Source organism: Setaria viridis, chromosome 6, assembly GCF_005286985.2.
Source record: "Setaria viridis chromosome 6, Setaria_viridis_v4.0, whole genome shotgun sequence".
Taxonomy (NCBI): domain Eukaryota; kingdom Viridiplantae; phylum Streptophyta; class Magnoliopsida; order Poales; family Poaceae; genus Setaria; species Setaria viridis.
Genome location: NC_048268.2, coordinates 30,167,477 through 30,181,473, shown reverse-complemented (window position 1 = coordinate 30,181,473; position 13,997 = coordinate 30,167,477). Strand labels below are relative to the sequence as shown.

General features: G+C 48.3%; 2 protein-coding genes across 2 annotated transcripts; both read left to right on the top strand.

The window, feature by feature from the left end:
- The first annotated feature begins 3,262 nt into the window (after positions 1-3,262).
- On the top strand, positions 3,263-5,893 carry LOC117860535 (uncharacterized). The gene is made up of 2 exons (XM_034743848.2): positions 3,263-3,548; positions 5,098-5,893. The coding sequence occupies exons 1-2, from the start codon at positions 3,464-3,466 to the stop codon at positions 5,691-5,693; spliced, it is 681 nt and encodes a 226-aa protein (XP_034599739.1). The 5' UTR covers positions 3,263-3,463; the 3' UTR covers positions 5,694-5,893.
- Positions 5,894-6,938: 1,045 nt separating this feature from the next.
- LOC117860534 (uncharacterized) lies at positions 6,939-12,470 on the top strand. Its single transcript, XM_034743847.2, has 6 exons — positions 6,939-8,872; positions 9,006-9,439; positions 9,588-9,749; positions 10,451-10,526; positions 11,748-11,906; positions 12,106-12,470. The coding sequence occupies exons 1-6, from the start codon at positions 7,034-7,036 to the stop codon at positions 12,196-12,198; spliced, it is 2,763 nt and encodes a 920-aa protein (XP_034599738.1). The 5' UTR covers positions 6,939-7,033; the 3' UTR covers positions 12,199-12,470.
- The last annotated feature ends 1,527 nt before the right edge of the window (positions 12,471-13,997 follow it).

Genomic DNA, 13,997 nt, shown 5'->3' with positions numbered 1-13,997 from the left:
GAGGTGGCACCAGTGCAAAGGACATCGGTGCAGAGGAGGCGCTGCACGCGGGACGACGCAGGGCGCGGAGCGAGGAAGGTGACTGCCGGCAAGCAAGCAGAGGTGGAGGTACGGAGGCATGGTGCAAGGAGGCGTGGCGGAGGCACCGCCCCGGATGAGCTGCCGTGACTGTGGCCGGGAGTGCCAAGCCGTGAGCGTGCAGGGGTTGGGATGCTCCGGGTGAAAGTCCCCACCGGCGTTTTTGCCGATGAAGATGACGACGGCGCCCTAGGGTGTCGTTCTTCCCGTTGGGGGCGTCATTTCTGAGCAACAATCCTGCTGCACTGGGTTCTCTAGGTGAAAACCCTATCCAGATTCTGATCGAGCGACAACGGTACCATTGGCGCTGTACCCTCCTTGGAGGCGTCCTCTCTAGAGACCCATCTTGGTTTCTGACATTCCTGGTCCATTAGCCATGGACGGCCGCAACCGGTGCTGACAATTCCGCCGCGTGGCAAGCTGGACGGGTGTTGCCGAGGCCACGTGGAGGCAATCGCAGTTATGGTGGCGGCTAGAGGTTGTTGCATGGATGTCGATCTTGGCCGCTTGCGGCGGACCACAGCGGCTGGTGTTGCTTGGCAACGGTCAGTGCAGCGTGGGACTGCGTCGGAGGACGGTGCTTGCGGCAACGGCATCGTGGGACAATTGGGCTTGTAGCGGACCGCGGCGGGTTGCTCAGTGTGGCTGGGTTACCCGGTGCGGTGCATCGTCGGAAGACGGCACAAGCGACTTCTCTGGCTTGCTGACATGGTGGCGGGCGCCATTGCGCGGGTGAAGCAACAAGGCAAAGTCGACCTGCGGCGCTGGCTTGGCTGATCGACAGAGATCTTGTGGAGCGGGCCAACATTGCTTGCTACTCTGATAGCGACAAAAGAAACAGATCCGTGACGTGGAGTGCCATGGCGGGCGTGGCGAGGCCCATGCGCGTGTTTCTTCGAGGTGATGAGAGTAAGGTGGAGTCCAACGGCGGATGTGGCGAGGCCCCCGCGCGTTGTGTTATCGCGATGGCGACTTCGAGGGAGCCTGCGAGAGGTTCGGATTCGGTAGTTTTACTCTATCAGGTGGAGTGTGGTGTAACAGAGGGTCCTGCGTGGTGGTGACCTTCTCGGTGCGGTGCAGTCTGTTTCTATCAGTTTCCTATCAACGCTAGCCCACGCTTGGAGGTTTTGACGATTTATGAGCGTGGATGTTGGTGGATGCCGCCGTGGCGAGCGGAGTGATCAGGCCGCGTTGATGTTCCAATCCAACCGGTAGGGTATGGCAGTTTCTGAGTTGTGTGGCTATCCGTACTGATATCCCAATTCAACCGGGTGAATTTTTTTTTTCTGATCTGGTTCTTTTTAATATAATCGGCTACTCTCCTACTTAAAAAAACGGACTCGGCTCGTAGTACTGGAGGTAAATATGACTTCTTCCTTCTAGTTTCTTCGTCTTGTAGGGCCGAGCTATCGTTTGTTTTGCGGCCTGCTATCTATCTATTCATTCGGTCCAGTTTAAGCGAGTTCTGTTTATGGGCTGCAAATAGCCTCCCTAGCCAGTCTGTTTTCTTGGGTCATTCATTGGTGTTAGCCAGAAGTCATTAAAATGAACAAATTCGGAATTCAAAGCAGGGACAGTAAGATAAAAATAAACTAACTAGCTCATTAGTGTCCTCACTCCCCACTTGCATCCTTAGCCTTACCTTCTTAATTTCGGGGGTAAACTATAGTACTAGACTAGTTCCTTTCAATTATGGCTTGGCGTAGAGATCAAGTACACAAAAAAAACATCATTTTCTTCTTTAGAAAAAGGCAAAATAGGAATACATTTCTATATTTGCAAGTTTATGCTGGATCACAGAGACATAGACAGACTTTTCTCTGTTGTTACATAATCTTCTTTTCTCCACATTATCTACAATTTGGATGAAGATTTTCTTATTACAAATTGGACTGCTTTTGCAAGTCAAACGATGGATCAGATTTGATCTTGCGGTAGCTCGGTAAAGCGTAGACTATGCCGCTCCTCTCAACAGCATACTATAGCCCAAGGTGGTTCCACTGGTTCAAGCCAATTTGTTATGGTTGTTAGCATCGGCTACGCTGTCAATTGTCAAACAGCTCAGACCAATCAGCAGACGCCCACCTTCGTTCGGATTTCGCACTCCACAGAGAAACCATTCGCACAGGGAATGTTGTAATTAATTCATTTTGGAACATCAAATTTGGCGACCAATTTGGTGTTTCGCACATGTGCTCTGGAGCCTGGTCAGATCTTTTCTCCTCTTGCTCACATGCAACAAGGCGAAAATCCCCTTTGCAAAAAAAAAAAAAAAATTGCACTGATCTTTAAAGAGGATCTGACTGTTACTACTGCGCTGTCAGTAAGAAGTAAGAACATGAACTTATGATCTGACGTTGACTCGGCCTTTCTCATTATACAAATTCAACCCAAATACAAAAGCATAGGGTTTCCTTTTTATCTTGATGATTCCATCGTGCGAATAATTCTAAGGAGGCGTACCCTTGACTCCTTGAGATTTTGCAAAATGCTCGCGCGGTGTAGCGGGATTTCCTTTCGTCAGCGAACATCGCTGGGCTGGCCACCTCTCGAGGTTCGGTGACGGCACGCATGATTGCCAATAAAAGTTGCGCTTAATTGTCTATTTAAATACAAACCGTAGATCATTATATTCTTTAAATGACCACACCGACAGTGGGGGTTAAGCAGTTCATGATTTATTTAGTTTATAATCGGTACTGGTTCCAGAGCTACTTACCACTTTACTTTATTCGTAAAGATCTCTTAAACAGTTTACTCACCGGACGGTGCACTAGAACTTTTTGTTTTTTTTTTCGTTAGAGGAAATTTCTTGGCTTTACGGAAGGCTACTTATTAAGGCGGTTTTCTACTCCCACCGTTGCCTGTGTGCTCTTGAAATAATATTTGTCTATAATCACTTGTTTTTCTCAGCAATTCTAAAAATATATGATCGTCTTTTTTTTTTACAAACTTTCGGACAAATTATATCTCTTTTTTTAGGGTCGACAAATTATAATCTCTAAACAGAGAGAATTGTTGAGAATTGCAGGAGCTGATCAAGCGTACAGAACTGTCGGCTACTATCCCTTTTTGCTTACCCATGGAAGGCTGCCTTCTAACCGAAAATAGTCGGCAGGGGCACTTTGGTCAATCCACCACGGCGACGGCCATCGCACGGTGGACACACACATGACACATGCGGCGAGAGAGAGCAGCGGGCGGAGCAGGCGCGCACCGAAAAAAAGCCATAAAAAGAGAGCTCGAAGCGGGATCGAGCGGAGGAAGAGATCCTCTGCTACTCACTTGCCGAGCCAGCTCACCCTCCAAGCTCGCACGAGCTCCCAGATCCCAATTTGTCCCCAGCGCGCGCGCGGGCCGGGGGAGGAGGAGGAGGAGAGCTCAGATGGCGATGTCCGCGGGGCCGCTGCTGGCCGCCCTACTACTGCCGGCGCTCCTGCTCTCCGCCGCCTCCGCCGCCGACAGCACGAGTACTGCTCCTGTCACCTTCACGCTTCCGGTTCCTGTTTGCTTGTCGCGTGCTGCATTCCTTGCTTGTTATTCTTGCGCGCACTCCAATCTGTCTAGGAATAATGTTCACGGTTGCGAGTCTGGTGTCTGGATCTGGGTGTTTCGGATGGATGCCTAGCTCGGACTGTGATCTCGGCTCGGGGGTGCCGGGGTGGGATGGTTTTACGGGGGAGGACGGTGGGTTGTACGCCATTGGGAATCGGGCATTGGGCCATGGGGTAACGGGATCACCGCAGTGAGTGTTCACTGAGCCATGGTTCTCGCTTCATGTCCTTTCAGTAAAGATAGCTTCCCTGAACGGATAATTGACTGGTTAGTGGTTACTGAATGGTCGAATATTGAGCCCAAATGCCCAATCCTGGGGGAATTTTGTGTCGTTACCAATTTTGGCATATGTTTGTATGCGAAGTTGCGACGGTACTGTATGGTAGTATTGTCTGCTTGACTGCTACATTTGGCATCCGTGGCCAATTTTCAAATGTCAATTCGCAAAATTTTGTTGAGGTTGAGTGAGGGGATTTGATTGTATTTGGTTAGTTGTGATGGGTCAAATTGTGAGGATTTCTTAAAGGCTGGTAACCTTGCCAACTTCTGTCTTGACATGTCTTTAAGTGACTTGGTTGGTTATATTGGTTTCTTTAAGATTGGTTATATTGGTAATGTGTGGGAACCTTGGTGGCAATTCTATCACTCATCTTCGTGGTTAAGTTATAAGTGCGGATATGTTGTGTTATTGCTATTGATGGCAATAGCACAATCTACATAGTTTACTTATGTTGCTGACTGGAACATTATAGCAATCGGATATTTATGATAATAAATCCTTTAATATTATGCTCACTCAGTCTAAATTTACAGCCTGATGTGCCCATGAAATGGAACATCAGCCATAGAAAGAGGCCGGCTGCTGCACTGTGTTTAACTATGATGCGCCCTTGTAGTTCTTTACCTCATCAATCCTTACATTCAAACCTACTGCACAACTGGATGCTTTCTACCAGATTGTTCTCTGTAGAGGCTCATTTCCCATGCCTAACTATTTAAATAAACATTCTATTAGTAGGACCCTTGTTATGGCTAATTTTATTCTATTCTTGTAAATCAGTTGTTTCAAAGGAATGCTATGTTTCACTAGCCACTGTGATACTTCTCTTATCCACGGAAAGTTCTCAATACTGCTAGCAATTCTCGGAGACTTGTTAAAGCAGAAAGTACCACAAAGCTGCTAGCCTGCTACATAAGCTTTGTTAAACTAATAGGATGTTAATCTTCCATAGACCTCATCTATATTTATTTTAGCGCACTTGTTGATTTCTACACCCTTGTGTTTGTGGCATTTATCTAGGATGCATTTGCATCTTCACTTCCTCTTTCTACACCCTTGTGTTTGTAGCATTCATCTAGGATGCATTTACATCTTCACTTCCTCTTAAACCCTGAAATTATTTTTTTTTGAAAAGTGAAAATTAAATTTTCTATAATATTGTGCTTGAATTATCTTCTTTTCAGACAACCCTGCCGATCAGCTCGTGTCATTGGTCAACAGCAACCGTACTGCCAGCAAGGCCTCCTCTCTTTCTGATAATCAAGGTCTGGGATGCATTGCTCTGCAATACATCAAAGCATATCAAGGCCAATGCAGCGATGTGCGTGACAAGAAGCCTCCGGAGTCCAGTTTCGCCGAGAAATTCGCCCCGGACTGTGGTGTCCAAGTGGCAACGCTCTCTAAGATCACCGGGAGGCTCGTGGCTTGCCAGTCCAAGTACCCCTCTCCACCTGAGGCCTTGGACATCCTGGTCAACGACGCCAAGGACCTTCAGGTGCTGCACAGCAAGAACCACACGGAGATCGGGGTGGCCGTGAGCGGCACCGACGGCGGTGGGCCGTACTTCTGGTGCGTCCTGTTCAGTGGCGGGAAGCCCGCCACCAGCTTCAAGGTGGACGGCGAAGTGCCCAAGACCGCCATGCACCCGGGATGCTTCAGTGGCAACAACGACGACTGCGCGGGTCCGAGTCCGACGAATGGCGCCGTTCCGACCATCGCTGGTGCGTCGAGGCTGGTGGCAGCCCTTCTTTTTGTTATGGCTTGTGCCTTGGCTTTGTGAGCTTGGGTAGGGATGCTGTTTCCCACCATTCTTTTGCTTTGTGAGGAAAGGAGCAGGACACCCTCCTGTTGCAGTGTTGCGCCATTCTTTTGCTTGTTTGAGCAGAGCAGGTGAACTATGTAAGGATCTATATCATTGTTCAGCATTTGAGACTGTCGGTTACCTGTTCAGAATGTTCATCAAAGTAGTTTTGTGCACAATCTTCAGATGTTTGCTGGGACTGTAAGAAACTTTTGATAAAATGTGTCGGATGGCATCAACGGCATCCGCAGCCATGTCCATGCTGTGTACACGAACTGTGCTGTCGCTGATCTGCTGATGGTCTTATATACAGCCAGCAAGGTCCATCCGGCGTGTAGCCAAATTAAGAGGTCGACAACGTAAAGTAAGCAAAGGATACCGCATTAAAAGTCTCCATTTGACAGAGTTATACGGCGCTACGAATCGATCCTGCGATTCTACTATTTCTGTCCAGAAAAAGGAACTACTGTGGACTGTCCAAAAATGACAGCAACAGGGCTGGCAAGTGGCAACACGATAGCGAAGCAGCAAAGAATACCAGAGTTGCCCAAAACGAGCCCTTGAAGCCGCCAAAGCTTCGTCCATCGGTCACACACACAACTATCCTTTCAGGTTTCAACTGCTTTTGTTCTCAGATGACGCGTCTTCCACTAATCTGGCCACATCGGGTGGTGATCGAAGAGAGGCCACACGATTCCGCTAACCGCGTCCACCGAAAAGAGATCACAGGGGGCACGGCGGCACGCAAGCCACAAAACCGCGGCAAACCCTCGCCGGCGGCGTCTCCGGTCGGGTCAGCGGTCACCGCATGGTCCGACTTCCAAACCATCTCCTTCGTGCTCCGATTCGTCCGTTCCCTGCAACGGGCACCCCCAACAGCCGCCGAGACGGCTAGACACACCCCATGCACCGGAGCTCCAGAGAGTCAGAGACGGGCCCCAGCAGGCACCCGGGGCAGGGGAGGAACACCGAGTCCACCAGGCAACCCAACCAACCAGGCTTCCTCCCCCCGCACGCGCACCGCGCCGCAGGCCTCGGGCCTCGCCCCGGAGACACGACGACCGCCCCGCGCCGCGCCCCGCTCTCCCCACCGTTTGCGCGGGAAAGCCAATAAAAAATGAGGAGAAAAACGCCGCCCCGCCTGGCCCGCCAAGCCCCGCGCCGCCTCCTTCCCCTGCAAGCCTTCCCCTCCCCTTCCAACTTCCATATCCCTCCAAACCCACAGCTTGCCCACCCCCCCCACAACCAAACCCCAAACCCCTCGGCGCCGTCACGCACGCCTCCCACGCGTGCCGCGCCGCGCCGTCACGCCCTACGCGATGCCCCACCTCCGCTCGCGCGCCAAGGCGGCGGCGGCGGCCGCCTCCCCGTCTTCGCCGCCGGCCGGTGTCCCGCAGGGCACCCCCGCGCCGTCCCCGTCCACCTCCCTCCGCCTCGGCCTCGGCCCCGCCTCCCCCGACGACGACGGCTTCGGCCTCAAATCCCCGGCCGCGGCGCCGCCCCGACGCAGCCTGCGCCTCGCTGGCGGCGCCGCCGCCGCCGGCACTCCCAACACCCCCGCCGCGCGAGACGGCGGTTCCTCCGGCTCCGGCTCCGGCGGGAGCGTGAAGCGGACGGGGAGGGCCCGGGCTCGGGCCTCCGCGTCTTCCCCTTCCTCCGCCTCGCCGCGGGACGGGAACTCCGGGAGCGATGGCGGCGGGGCGGGGACGGATGGGGCATCTGCGGGCGGCGGTCCCGACGGCGCGGTGCCATTCATGAGCCTGCGGTCGGGGTCTCGGATCGCGAAGCGGCGGATGGAGGCGGCGGGCGCTCAGGCGGACGGGGAGGCGGGGCCTGGGTCGTCGGCAGGTGGAGGTCAGGTGCACGACGGAATGCTGCGCCGGGCCGCGGGCGCACCGACGAAGCGGCAGCGGAGCATATTGGTCGGGGGAGTGGAAACGGAGTATGTGGCTGACTCGGAGAGTGACTCCGACGAGGACAGCGTCATGCTGGGGCAGGATGGCGTGAAGATGCCAGTGGCGCAGGTACGCTCTGGTCCAAGCGAGGTGGAACTGAATGCTGCTGCTGCTATGAACATGGATATGATTGAAGTGGGGGCTAGGGATGATCCTGCCAAGGCAGGCAATGGGGAACCCACGGATAATTTGGTATGGAAGGAAGTTGTTTGTGGGGTGATTGAGCAGTTATCATATCCTGTGGGAAGTGCTTCAAGTCCTGAAGCAGAAAGGTTTGCGGATATGTATTTCAAGGAAGAGTTGGGCCAATACAATCCTAGAAAGGAAGGCAATGTCAAAGAGAAGCTAGTGTTGGGAAACAACAATTCCCGTGCTGATGCTAATGTGGGCAGTCAAGTTGGTACCAGTTCCCGCAGATTTGGTACTGATAGTAAAGGAAAGGGGAAGATGGCTGCAGAAGATAGTTTATCATCTCTGAACTCAAGTGAGGATGAGTTTGATTCGGAACCAGTGAATTCTAAAGAGAGGGTAGTAGAAGATAGTTCATCATCTCTGAGCTCTAGTGAGGATGAGCCGGATTCGAAACCAGTGGATTCTAAGGAGATTCAGAACAACTCAGGATCGGTTGCTGCTTCTGCTTCTGCTTCTATGGAGCCACTTCGCAGGCAAGCAGCAAGAGAGCGAGCTATCAGGCTGGCCCCTAAGTTTGCATTCTTCAAAGCAGATAAAGATGAACATAGTGAAGATGATGAGGAAGAAGAGTTAGAGCCTGGTGCTGCCCCTCAGGACTGGCCTGGTCCATTTGCAACTGCTGCCAGGATATATGAAGAGAGGGAAGCTAAGTTGAGAGCTCGAGAATTGAATTCTTCAAAGGTCGACAAGTCTGCTAATAAGGCCATCGTTTGGTCGCCTTCAAAGGATAAGAGAAATCCATTTCCAGCTCGGGCTGCCCCATCACTTACAAGCTTATGCTTAAATACTCTTGCAGAACATTCTGAAGGTATTGAATCACTTGGAGGTATCCCAGAGGAGCTAAAGCACAAGCTGTTAAAGATTCTGTGTCATTCCAGGAGGATGAATACCCATCTTCTCAATGAACTCATGTGTGATAGTCCTACAGAACTGCATCTCAGTGAGTGTTCATGGCTGAGTGATGATGACTTTGAGAAAACTTTTGGAAAATGCAACACAGATAGCTTGCAGGTACTACTGTTTTTACACTTTATGCACTTTCTGCGTTATGGATACTTTGTTTATACCTTTTGATAAGACCTTATTTCTTTTGGTTAAGTCAAGTCAACTTTTGAGGACTCACTCAGTGTTTGTCTTAATGCAGGATCTACAGCTCGATATATCTGGAAGATGCATGCCTGACTACATATTGCCAACTACCTTGGCTAAGGCTCCTAACTGCATGCCGCTGTTGAGAAAAATATCTCTTAAGGGAAATTATCGTCTTTCTGATAATGGCTTAGACACAATTATCTCTGCCGCACCTTCTCTGAGCTCACTAAATTTGTGCCAGTGTTCTCTTCTCACTTCATCTGGAATAGTTATTCTTGCTGACAAGTTACATTCAGTACTTAGAGAACTATATATAGATGACTGCACAAACGTGGAGGCTATGACGATTCTTCCTGCTCTACAGAAGATTAATCATCTAGAGGTTTTGTCAATGTCTGGAATACAATCTGTGTGTGACAAGTTCGTGAATGAGCTCATTCCTGTACATGGTTCGAATATGAAGGAACTAGCATTTGCTGGTTGCTTGTAAGTCTTTACAGTTTCCTATTTTAGTCGGTAGTTTCTTTTTGAAGGAGCAGTCCCATAGTTATCCTAATATATTACTATTATGCAAGTATAGGGAAACAATATGAATCTGCATTTGACTTGCCATTCTTGTGTTGTCTAAATGTAGGAAACTTACCTCATCTTCCATCAAGACTATCGGGGAGAATTGTCCACAATTAATTTCTTTAGATCTCCGCAACTTGAATAGGTTGCGTGACTCAGCAATGAGGCATCTTCGCAATGGTTGCAGGCTAATAAGGAAACTGAAGCTTCAAAGAAACACATTCAGGTATCTTCCCTCCCCCCTTTTCTTTGCTGTTCCAAGTTTGAAATGTCTAATTTCTAAGCAGAATAAAGTGCTGTGCAAACATTCCTATTGATCCACCACTTTTTTACTATACATCACCGCATCTTAAAGGTATTCAGACTCAGATGGGTGGATGATGATTATTATGTATGCATTAATTAGCTTCTATCTAGCATTCTAACCATCTTGTTCATTATGATAACTCGTATCCTTCTTTTTAATATGATTTGTGCATTGTAGAAGTGCTGATATGTTTTTCTGCCAGATTGTGCTGAGAATTTGAGAGTATCATGACAAGTTTGAGAGTAACATGACATATTAATGTCTCATGGCTTGTTTTTCTCACTTGTAGCACTAGTGCCATCTGTATCATTAAATTACTACTATTTATATTTATGAAAAACTTAGACCTGATGGAGTATTAAGAGAAAGGGAAAGGAATACACCACTGTAACTGGTAGGAACTCTTACTGGTATCCATTTCTCCTGAAGGGGTTCTCAAAGTTGGAACCAGCAAGGAGTTTAACACTTTGAGTATTATGGAACTTATATCTTCCATTTTAAGATGATTACCTGTTATTTCATTTAATTGTACTCTTCTTTTGTATTGATCATAAAATGCTCTGTTGTGTAATGAGATCGCAGCAAATCCTTCCTGATGTTATATTTGATCCTTATTACAGTGATGAAGCAATGTCTCGATATTTGGAAGAATCTGGAGGATGCCTAACTGAGTTGATGCTTAACAGTGTTGAGAAGGTACTTTCTCCATTCTGTCTTCTTGAATGTGATAACCCCTGACTGATACAAATCTTATTCTTGGGATATCACACTTCTAATTTTGTTTGAGATGCAGATCCTTTATTCTTTTTCCTTTTTTTTTGAGGAATAGACCATATGAAATGGTTCAATGCCGCATACAGCGGAAGAAAAAGGCTATTTATGCATTGATTTCGAGTTTCTTTTTTAATTGAAACTTTGTACTAATAACATTGATCTGACATAATGTGAACATGAGATATGCATTACTCCTATAAATCAACCTGTTTCTGATAGAAAAGGTAAGCATTTGGCAAAATGCCAGTGAGCAGCCTTTGGGAAGGCTTAACATTCAACAAATGTCTGTTGGTTGATCAGGAGCATTATAATGTGCATGGGCGAGAGAGTCGGTAACAAGGATCACACTGTACTTTAATGGGGAGATGCACTTCATTTATGCACCCAGATAGTCCATTCATTCAAGCTGGAACGAAAGAGTACATATTTGAACATTTCTGGTTATTTGGTGTAGGCATATAACTTGACTTTAGAGAGAAATGATTGTTTGGGCACAATGGAGAGTATGAACAGACTTCAAATCTCCATTTGGGCATGGCCATGTTTGAGATTTGTTCTGGCTGCATCGAACATGCATCAGTGTCTATATGGCGATAGATATAGGGCGTGCTTGGTTCCCCGCCGCAGCTCACCCGGCCATAGTGCCCCACACCACAGCTCCCCCGCCACAGCACAGTCAACAGCAAAAGCAGCCTGTGGCTGTGGCGCTGGTTTTCCCCGCCACAGGCTGTGGCACGCCGCATTGTGGCATGGCAGCCCGTGGCTGGGAACAAAGCACGCCCATACTAGTTTGGCAGTAAGAACTGAGAACCAACCTGTTGTAGTTTCAGCTAACTGAAATTGCTGTTACCATGACTGGAAGTTCTATCTTTAAAGCATGGACCTGTTGTTTCAATCCCTTAGTTCAAATATCTTTCCTGTATAAAAGGCCCTCTGATCTAGAAGGTGAACTTTCTGAAGATGCTGTCAAATCTTTGTTGGTTGGAGTGTATGTATATTATACTGTTATTTTTGCAAGTTCTTGTCTCAACTGGGAAATTGAATTTGTCAAGACATGCTGTTTTCTTTTTTTGCCTTTCAGCTGTTTCAAGTATGAACAGTTTGCCGCAAATAATTAGTTCTGATCTGCTGCATTTCATCTAGGTTGGAGACCTTACTGCTCTTGCAATTTCCCGCAAGTGCTCTGTTCGGTTGGAGGCTCTGGATCTTTCCTTCTGCCGTCAACTGACCAATGAAGCTTTGGGGTTGATTGCCGACAGCTGCCCATCGTTGAGGATTCTCAAGCTATTTGGTTGTACCCAGGTATGATGATCTTCGTAGTAAATAAGTAATACTATATCAACATAATGCAGTTTCTGTTAACATGTTGTAAGCAATTCCAATCATGTGTAAGGAATGCTGTTAATTGATTGGTAGTGTCATAACTAAGTCATGACATGACAGCATCAGTAGTTGTTTCAGGCTAAGAAAACCATACTTACTGTGAACCATTTCATTGCAGATCACAGATTTCTTCCTCAAGGGCCACTCAAATACATCAGTGAAAATCATCGGGATAGAAGGGAGCATACTGGAGCAAATTGATAGCCGTTAGTTCGTGCGGAAAAGGGCGCACTCCCCTGACCATTCTGTTACCTAGCCTAGGAATCGAGACATCGAGGGCCTGAATGTGGCTGCAGCTTCCAGTGGGGAATATTTTGCCAACCTACCCTGCTGGAACCAGTTAGATGTCCTATAGGAAACTATCTGGAAATGCTTTGATTTTTCTACAGTTAGCCTCAAACAGTGGAAAATCCGCTGCTGCATTATGCAAACAATTGAAAGAAAATTTTCGTGTTAGATGGTTATGAATGGATATTCAGATCATTTTCGTTTTATAAGTGATGGTTATGAATGGATAATGCTGACAAACACGGCAGGAGCGCCTGCAGGTTCGTTCGTCGATATCGTGGCCGCAAAATGAGCAGGGTTGTGCCATGCGTATGCGGCTGCCGGCTGGAGTGCCTTTAGGTTGGTCAACGTCGCGGCGGCAGAGCAAACAGGGTTGTTCGGCATCACTGCAGTGTCTTCAGGTTCGTAGTTGCCGTCGCGTCGGGCACGTCGTTGCTGTTGAGGCTGACGGCCGTTGGCCAACGGTAAAGAGGAACCGAAGAGAAAGCTGCCTGTGAAAATCCGATCAGTCAAGAATAACTACCGCACCACCACGTCTCCGGCAGGAAGATGAAAATCTTGTGGGCTGCCTTGTTGCTGGGCCGCGTTCTACTGTAGGTGACATTTTCTTTTGTCGCGCAAGTGATGTGCAATTGCACCCTGGTGGACTGACTGCTCCGAGCCACTGGTCGGGTGAGTGTTTCCAATAGATAGATAGAAATCTGGCTAGACGGGGATGTGATAATGTGCCAACTGGTAACTGATTTGTATGCTGGTGCAGCCCGAGCGAGGCATAGGAGGAGCGTCAAATGTGTGACGTTCACCAACGCCTACAAGATCGCTGATCCTAATTTCCAAAGGCTACATCGACGGCCTGAACGCGTCCGAGATGCCTGCCATAGCCGTGCACCGTGTGCCGCTACATCCGCCTATCGCTACTGTAAACAACACGACATGACACATCAATATTTGAGTCCGACCATAATCCCAACTATATCAGGCTTAAAGCCGTACGCAGGCGCCGACGGCCAGTGGCGCTATCAAGCGGGCCTCGCCGCTACTAGCTACGCGCCCGCTCTGCAGGAATCCACCGGTTAGATTTGCCTTGAGATCTATATGCATAGACAACAAATTAGATGCCGACATGACATATATTGGCTGGCCCTATGGCTTTTTCTTTCCTTGAAAAATCAAGGACACATATAATATATTATGTATCTATGCGTCTATATATATATCATTGATCTATAACTAAAATGGTAAAACTCTACCCTGTGTTAAGCATATAGCTAGCGATTCTGGTGAACTTCACTTCACACTAAAAAATATAATCCTGATTGGAAGGAGAGAAACTTGACACGCTATAGTGGCAGCCACTTCGCGATATTGTGCCTATTCCAGTTTTGGACAACATGATGAGACATGAAACATGCTTAATAAGACTATATACTCTATGCATGCCATCCTCGACCGCCGATGGGTGGAGTGTGCTATGAAGATTATTAAGTTGCATGCACAACCCAAAAGCTTAAGCTGATGAGGAGGGGTGGACAATTCATTTATACTCCAACACTCCCCCTCACGTGCAGGCTCCCTCAGGCCACATACGTTAAGATTGGAGTGGGCTGCAATTATTTTATTTAATCGCACCCACCAGGATTCGAACTCGAGACCTTTAGTACTGATACCATATTGAGTTGCATGCACCAACCAGTTCAACCCAAAAGTTTAACCTGATGGGGA